Below are 9716 nucleotides of genomic sequence, written 5' to 3' on the forward strand. Positions count from 1 at the left end.
AACGGTTTGGCTCGCCTGTCTTTTATTTTCTTTTTCCTTCACCCACAGAGCAAGGCTATCCACTTACTTGCTATATTTAAATACTCGTATTATCGCAACACAACTTTCTCTCTGCGATTCATTGGCGCTATCAGCGTGCCACCCTACATATGACCTCAGCCATCTTATCCATGTGACGGCATTTTTCACCGTCCCAAATCTCTCTTCTACCGGAGAATACACATATGTAAACACCACTGTACTTTCAAACTTACGAACTCACAAATCACGTACCGCCCCTTTCATCCTCATACCCCGAAAACAATGCACATTTAACCAGAAGACTCTAGCCTTCAGAATAAAAATAAAATAAAATAAAAATAATTCATGGTTAATCGCGGTCTATGAAATTCAAGTACACCCAACACTTTGTTTATTGCCGTCTTGTAGTATGCAGCCTTAAATCTATACAGGAGGAAATTCTATCATCAGGTGACGTATCATCGTAAATAACTAATCGGGAAATTTGTGATGATTCGTAGCATTTAAACTCAGCCTTGGACGATCGGATCATATTATGAAACCTTATTCCCCGTTATTTACATCACGTCACCTGTAAATTATACTAGGGCCTTATTAATTACTATGCATTATATCCCCTAATTAATGAAATGAGTGGCTCCACCCACGAAGAAAATCTCACAGGAAAATCTTATGAACTATAATCCCTGAAACCTGCGTTATACTCAAATGATATTCAAAGTATTTACATGCAAATGATTTTACTTCCCTACACGTGACTAGCTATCAAGATAAATGAAAGAGTACTCATCACTTCTGCGATTCGCTACCCTCAGGGAGTACATCCCTCAGCGTAGGCGGTCATCGGGGCGTTGATATCTGCAGGGTTGTCCAGAGTCCTCATCTGCCGGTTCGTCCGCATGCCGATTGGATCCTCAGATGTCGTCGGAAGGTCCAGAGTATACCTGATGTGTTGAAGTGACTATACAGCGGACCACTCACCAGCCCTGAAGTTCTCGGAGGTCAAATATGCAATGAGGAAGGATTAATGTGTTATAAATGCACTAAGTGTGTCATGCATTTTAAATCTGTCACGGCTAAAGGTACTCATATATTCAAGTATCCTAGCCCTAGATTGTTAATCTGTCCTGCAGCTCGACACCATTGCCTTCCCTTGCACACACTAGTTCTCCATAAATACTGTAGTTGACTCTAGGAGCACCACGCACTAGATGGACGCACTCACAGGGTTTGAACATACGCGTTAATATATTTTTTTTTCGGTCATCAATCGACCCACTCAGCTTCAATAATCTTTAATCCAATGTGCAACTCACTGCGTTAGAGCGAATACGGCGGACACTGCCCGGTCTACAAACCGATGGCTGAATGCCAATCACTGATGTCGTCGGTTCGAACCTCACTGCAACACTGTGATCGAACTATATCTTGAACACCCCGCGCCTCTCTGATACATAATCCGAATTTTAAAAAATTCACATCCAGATCATTGCAGACTGCATTAGAAGCATGATCACTATCTGCCTTGCAACGCACTGTCACTCACTATATGTTGTCATTGACTATTACATATCACTGTTCGATGAGGAATTTCCACAATGTAAAACACTGAGTATTCATACTACCTGTTCACTCACGAATAAACCAGTTGATTACATCGAAGGCACAGAATATACTGGGGTACACTGGTCTCTTGCCTCTCGCCTATATGGCGGAAAGAATTATTTCTGGAGGGGGAATCAGTCCACGCCCCCTTGTCACACATCGCTCCGCTGGCAGGTGTATTTACACGTTGAATTTAGTATCAAATTAAAGCCTGTACATTCCACTTTCCGTTGATCATTTTTCATTGCGAATCCTTCACGGGCTCGCCTGTAATTATCAAAGCGTCAGTACCAATTTAAAGTAGGTGGAGCTTGACTCCGGGGATTTTTTAGTTTTCCTGGTCCTGTAAGGGCCGGCCATCTGGTCTTTCTCACTTCAAGATATTCGCTACCTGCGCACTTCCCAATATTCTTATTATGTAGAATGGTTCTCTACATGATAAATCCGCATAAAATCCCCTCATTTATTGAAGCTGTAACTCGAAATTATCTATCAAGTATTTCCGAGTTATTAATGTTGATAGCCTCGAAACAGTTCAAAGCTATACATTGGTACCACCAGATATTTAGGGGAATACATGGGGTGATATCGTCTCGAATGTTGGGACGACTTCCTTGAGGCTGTTTCGTGACCTCACCTCTCAGTCATGTGACATCTCGCTTGCCCCAGCTCTCTCGCTCAGAGAGAGAAGGAATTCCACTTACGGGCGCCTGTACTCCCTGTTTTCTCAATTACGCGCAACGAGAGGAGAGGCGCGTGACTCTACGGGGGGCGGGTCGCATCCCGGAACCGTCAAGATTATCCCCGTTCGGCGGCTATTTTACGTAGAACCGTGCGGAAACGGCATATTCTCTCTACAGGATGTCTCCATATACGTATGACGAGGTCATGAACGGTCACAGTACCACGTTTCGAATTTCGCATCAAAGCCGGGAATCGAACCCGGGCCCCCGGGGGGTGGCAGCTAACCGCTACACCACTGAGGCGGACGCAAAAAATAATATATACTGTGATCATAGGAAGGTGCATGAGACCGTGCCATGGTGTCTCAGGAACAATTTCATGCGTTTTCTACCTTCTGCCGAAACTGGAATTTAAGTGAAACGGATCATACTTGAAATACATGATTCACCAGGGAAGAATGCTGTTGTTGATTGAAATTAGGAGCTAGAAGAATCACAGGTCAGCAGCCACATGCACTTGTATGTCGATTTTGTCCGATAATTTATCACAGTGATACTCCACCATTTCATAATAATAATAATAATAATAATAATAATAATAATAATAATAATAATAATAATAATAATAATAATAATAATAATAATAATAATTCAGTGTGGCTATTGCTAGCCAGATATAAGGCAGCCGAAAAACCGCGTGTTTGTGTGGTGGTGGTTAGTGTTTGGTGTGATGTATGAAAGGCAGGAAGGTTGGGATAGTATAAATACCTAGTCCTAGAGTCGAGGGAAATAACCGTTTAAGATTAAAATCTCCTGACCTGACCAAGAATCGAACTCTGGGCCCGAGGACCGAAGGCTAAAGCGTTGACTATTGGTCATGGAACCAGACTTCACGAAAGTATTATCTCAGAGTTTTCTGGATTGAATGTGGAAGCACCATACTTAGGTCAGAATTTGTTAGGATCGACATTCGAACAATTTGACCTCATCTCAGCGATACGAATTCCAGGTCTGTCGTGGAAACTGATCTACGAAGAAGGGCGCGGAAAACTGTAATTAAGTTGCTAATGTTCAGTTGAAAGAATGTAAAGAATGTACATCTGCTGATTAATACCGTATTAGCGAAGACGACTGCTGCACTGTCAAATTGTCTGCAGATATGGAGTGCACGTGGTCAGCGTAACGATATCCTCAGTCATAAATCGTGGTTTATGGAACAGTTCCGCTGCATCTCGTATCAGACAGTTCCTCAGTTTTTCTCACGAGGCTGAGTGAACCCCGTTCCAGCTATCGATCCAGAATTACAATATTTGGACTAGCCTAGATTCAAACCTTGGTCTTCCGGGTGAAAGGTAGGCACGCTACCCCTACCCACGAGGCAGGCATTAACACTATTCAATTCTAATACATTATGACAGTTTATTCTAGGAATTTCTATTGGCTTAGTTTTATTATTAGTGAAAATGATCATTTATGAAATATGTGCCGATAAATTGAGGCCATACAGCAGGCATGGAATAATTAAACCCGTAGGGAAACACATATTAAATAAGATAATAAATGTTTCTTTTAAATTAGCAATTCATTTTCATTAACAGTCTCCATTAATATTCTTTTTAATTGAGAACGGTACGCAATCATTTATAATTAAAGAAGCATATCCGCTCTCTACATTTAATTACAATGCCGATCCTCGGAAATGTATCACGTAGAATACTTCAGACTACTTCTACATAACGAGATAGCATAGAATTGGCACACTTTAACAAATATGAATTCTGTAATACGGAACGTATCTCTGGGATTCCTCAGATTCAGATTACGTATTGATTTACCTACGGGATGTTTGAAAACTAAATAATCATACACGTTAAATTTAGCGCTTAAGTAGTGATATTTGAAAAATAAAACTCCTTGATGTGCTTCAAGAGTAAAAGGGTTGGAATACAACCTTGCAGACAAGTTTGTTGAGTCATACTCAACGCTAACAATGGGAAGTTACTTGGTTCGCTGTTTCAAGGTCGAATTCCATTTTAATGATGATTCTCCTAGGGCTTTTCATATTTATTCTAAGGAAATGCTAGAATAGGGCCTTCTTGGACATCCGGTTAATCATTATTTTGACAACTTGCTTTATATCGCACCGAAACAGATAGGTCTTATGGTGAATATGGGATAGAAAAAGTCTAGGAGTGGGAAGGAATCGGATATGGCTTTAATAAAGGTACAGCCCTAGCATTAGTCTGGTGTAAAAATGGGAAACCGTGGAGAACCATCTTCAGGGCTGCCGACAGTGGGGTTCGAACCCACTATCTCCCGGATGCAAGCTCACATCTGCGCGCTTCTAACCGCACGGCCAACTCGCCCAGTGCGTTAAAATTTAAATTGGATAAAAGATGTTCGAATAATCAATCAAAATAGTTGGCAATTCTGAAAGCACTTGAACCAATTGAAACATTAATATTAAAGGAAAATATCCCGCGGAAATCCATGATATTCACTGACAGTAAAATAACAATAGACTCATTAAAACGTAATAACTACAACTACCTTATTCACCAAATCAAGATGGAAGTGAAGGTTCTTGAAAGGAACAAATGGAAAATAGAGTTCACCTGGATTAAAGCTCACACTGAAAACTACAGTAACGAAATCGCGGATCATCTGCCCAAGGAAGCAGTGCACGACAATGGAGTGAGTGTTACAGCAAAATTCCTAAATGTGAGAGACGAGAGCTTAAGAAAATGTCAGAGTGAATGGGATCAAACAAAATAATTTGTTCAAGTGTAATAGACAGGCATTCCCAGCATATTTATTTAACGCCAGATTTCACCGCAATGGTAACGGGCCATGGAAAATTAAGAGTTTATTTTATCGTTTTAGAATTTTAGATAGTCCCACATGTCCATGTAATGCCAGTGATCAAAATGTTGACTCTTTATTATTTCATTGTAAATTACTTGAGAGAGAAGCATTTTAATTAAAGATATTTCAGGTACAGAATCATAGCCAGTCAACAAAAGTAGGTTAGTCAAAAATGACTTAACAGTTCTTACATTTCACGAACTCAATTATATTTGAACAGCTATGAAAAAAGGATATAGTTTTGTTTACATTATTATTGTTTTAGTTATGAATATCATATCAGCCATCGAAGTAAGAATATATCTCACATGTAATAAGAAAATTAAGTTATATTTGTAATATGATTACTCAAAACACGTAGTATTACTGCATGTAATGGGGCATGCCGTGAATAAACGGTAAGAAAATTACATACATACATACATACATACATACATACATACATACATACATACATACATACATACATACATACATACATACATACATACCCAGATGATGAGTTTTATATATGTAGAAATATACATGCTGTATATCATGCATGCATACGTGCTTTATATTATATAGGAGTATGTCATCTCCAGAATACTCATGTTTTACTGATTGTGATATTTGGACCTAACTTTAAAAAGTGTTATACATAAAGGATTCACCCACGTATAGCAATGTTCCTCTTCTAATCTGTATGAAGATGAAAGCTGTGAGGTTATTACATTAGTGTTTGTCTCTTATTTCAAGTGTGTTATCTTCGAATGTTGTACTACAATATATATTCATCTATGTTACCTCAGGACGATGCCCGTCCTTGCACTTCTATATAAAGCTGACTACCGTGATGTTAACAAGTTATTAATGTAGTATTTTTAATCTTTCAGATGCTCACCACCCTCCTTGTGGCAATAGTCTTCATCCGTCCCTCTCAGAGTTATCGAGAACCATGCCCTCCATCCTGTTGGTGTATGAAGGTGACTGCAGTTAAGTGCACAGACTCACAACTAGATGGGGTACCATCTGACTTGAACTCAAATCTTACATCCTTGGACATATCTCGGAATAATCTTACGTCTTTACCAGAGGATGCTTTCCAAGAAACACCAGGATTGCGTCACTTAAGACTAGCCAGCAATCGCATTGCAGAGATACATAAGGATGCATTCAGCGTGTTATTCAACTTGTCCTCAGTCGCTTTGCAAGACAATAGAATTACTACCTTACATCCAGACTCATTCATAAATACCAGTCTACGTGTGTTGCATCTCAGTTGGAACAATTTAGTTCTGCCAGAACGTGGGCCTTTCATACAATCTGCTAGCCTGGAGCGACTCTACCTAGATCACTGCAACATTAGTTATCTTCCCGACGAAATATTCATCAACAGTACCAACATTACCAGCCTGAAAATTAATGGCAATTCCATCAAAAGCATCAATGATCAAGTATTTCGGCCTTTATCACAGCTTATATTTATTTCAATTGCACAAAATGAACTTGTAACCCTTCATCCAGATACCTTTAGATATAATAATCAACTTCTACAGGTGGATTTAACAGGGAATACTATCCATATACCAGAGGATAGTTTCTTACGCTCAACCGTCAATTTTATCTCCTTAGGTAGTAACGGTATAACTCATTTACCTGAAAATACATTTCGAGATCTTAGCCGTGTTGAAACACTTTTCCTACATAATAACAGTATCTCAGATCTGGATATCAAAGTGTGGAAGTACTTACCCAAATTAACAGATCTAATGCTCTTCAATAATAATATCACTTCTTTTGACCCAAATGTGTTTTCTGAGAATACTGAACTTCAGAGATTATATCTTCGCAATAACATCCTCAAGTTTGACGAAGGTCCAATTTTGAATACTTCCAAACTCATTTTGCTTGATATTCGTTCTTGTAACTTGAGTTATTTGCCTCCGAATGCTTTCGACGGGATGCCATCAATTCAGGTTCTGGCACTAAGTGAAAACAATTTCGAGGACATAGATATAAACCTGTTCGACACTCTTAAAAAGTTGAATCACATAAATATATCTGATAACCCTGCAGTCTGCTCCTGTGTCAATGAACAACTCCGAACTTGGGCTTTCCAACGAAATATAAACCTTAAGACTTATTGCACTGGTGGTGAACTTAGCAAAGAAATATGCAACGATGTAGCTCCTTCATCTAAACAGACAGCGTGATGAAAATCTCACGTGGAAACTTGTTTTCTAATAGCAGATCATGGAACATCTCATGTGGCTCTTTTCTAGTGATTGATTAGTTGTGTGTGAGAATGAACGTGCATTCATCTATAATACCTTTTTTCGAGAGAATATCTTCTCTATAAATCATTCTCCATTGAACGAAAATAAGAATGTCAAATGATGTTCTTAGTTGTATAAGTACTAATATGGGCGTTCCTTCCACAGTACACCTGTTCAGCAACGAATCATGTGCTACGAGTCAAAGTAGAAGGACCCGAGTGATTAAGAGAACTGTCACAAGCTTGTAAATGACGTCCATATCCGGATAAAGTAAAATAAAACGAAGTATCGTATGGCAGGCTGTGGAGGGGAATATCAAGCAAATAAGCAAGCTTGAAGTCTTACGTGTGTGTTGATGTTGTGATCATAGTCACAGAACCTCCAGGTTACGTGGAATAGGAACCACTGGAATATGCACGGAAATATTGTTTGATTCCGTAATGGGATAAACACAGCAAGTTTTAAGCATAGCCACATCGCTCCTGATACATTTATGGTTTAATATAAAGTCATCAGTTACAGGAGAACACTCCGAGAAATTTAGAAATAGACGTCCAACAATTAACATATATCCTCGTGAAGTTATACAAGTGAATTCTAATGCACTAGCAGTCTTTGAATACAAATTTGTACGTTGTAGATTAGACAAGGAATGTGATTGTGATTGTTATTGATTAGTGACCGGTATGCATGTTTTAAGAGACTGAAAGATAAAAGTCCGTGCCTGGAAAAACGTAGTATAGGAGTCATGAAAGAAGTTTTAGGTACCAGATTTCAAGCAAATGTAAGTAGGTTAGTGGAAGTATCCCGGAAAGGAAAGTGTGTAACAATCGGTATTCACAGCAATGTATGAGCATAAATGTGATATACTATAGAGTGTACATAAAATTGTGACCAATGCATAAATTTAACAATATTCTTGTGATAATCGTTTTATCCTTGAAAGATAGGGGGGATGATTTGTTATAACAAGTGCATCATTAAGCAGTCATTAGAAATAACTGAGTGCCTTCTCACAAGAAGTCTACGAGGTTCAAGTTCCAGTATTTCAAATCATAGCTTTCTTCCAGATGTATAGCCATTCTAGAACAGAATGAACGCATGGTGTTATATGTTCCTCGCATTAAATATTTTATCAGACTGAATTTTAATTATTATCATGTAGATACAAACCCTATAGGTACCTCCAACAAACACAACAAACACGATATTTATAGACATCATATAGGCTTTTGGGCTTATGCCGTGTCAAGAAAATAAGGTGAATTTTCCTTGAGCGACTGTACAACAGGTAGGGACTATGAAAACTAGGTTTTCAAACTCTACATGTATTTCAGATTTCTACCTCGTAAAAGAACTGTGAAGTTTCATCTGCTTTGTTTATTTGATATAGAAATGTTAGATTTACTATCAAACGAGACTCTCAAAATCCTTTATAATTATAGAAAATTTTCTTCGAGGCATAAGCCTAAACGCCTATATGATGTCTATAAGTACGGGCCGTGAAAACATCAATGGCAACGTTATAGATTCATTTGTTTCTGAGAAACGTGTACCTGCGAATAACTTATACAATATCAAGCGATCATTTTCCTTGAGCGACTTTTCAACAGGTAAAGACTATGAAATCTAGGTTTTCAAACTCGACATGTATTTCAGAGATCTACCTCGTAAAAGAACGGTAAAATTCATCTGCTTTGTTTATTTAGTATAGAAGTATTAAATTCACTATCAACGGAGACTCTCAAAATCCTTTATATTAATATATAAAATTTTCTTCGAGACAAAGTAAACTTGATAAAAATATTTAAAACTTACATACTTAATTTTCTCTTTAGAATATTGACCATCATCTTAGCTTAGGATTTAAACATCCAACATCATGCAGCTTTTCCGCTTTTCACAACAATGATCGGATGGTATATTCTGGAGCTGTAATGATACACAGTTTAATTACACGTTTTAGCCTTTCTCTCTAGTTAATACAGATGATGTAGTGCTCTATAATCCACTTAATGTGCGTTATAAAAATCTGCTACGAAAGCTAACAGTGACTGTCCCGAATAGGGTTCGTGAGGTACTATATTAAAATAAAAGCAGTTCATTATTTAATTATACTAGACTTAACTAAAGTTGGCGTCTGACAGGTAAGGTTGGAGGGAGGAGCACTGCACGTGCTATTTCACGATGTTGCCACATTCCAGCATTCCTTTCTACATGCTCTTACCCCTCGCTTCCGGATCACTTGTTCCCTCCTTCATTTTGACCACTGTGATCTGTTGTA

At 38.4% G+C, this 9716-nt stretch overlaps 1 protein-coding gene across 2 annotated transcripts in view; it reads left to right on the forward strand.

Annotated features, from left to right (window-relative positions):
• Nucleotides 1-8588, forward strand: part of LOC136867159 (leucine-rich repeat-containing protein 15) — a 56294-nt gene extending 47706 nt beyond the window's left edge. For both annotated transcript variants that reach the window (XM_067144272.2, XM_068227040.1), the window contains exon 2: nt 6050-8588. In XM_067144272.2, coding sequence (XP_067000373.2) covers nt 6050-7369 — 1320 coding nt within the window. In that variant the 3' untranslated portion in view covers nt 7370-8588. The remainder of the gene's footprint in view (nt 1-6049) is intronic.
• The last annotated feature ends 1128 nt before the right edge of the window (nt 8589-9716 follow it).

Source organism: Anabrus simplex, chromosome 3 (genome assembly GCF_040414725.1).
Source record: "Anabrus simplex isolate iqAnaSimp1 chromosome 3, ASM4041472v1, whole genome shotgun sequence".
Taxonomy (NCBI): domain Eukaryota; kingdom Metazoa; phylum Arthropoda; class Insecta; order Orthoptera; family Tettigoniidae; genus Anabrus; species Anabrus simplex.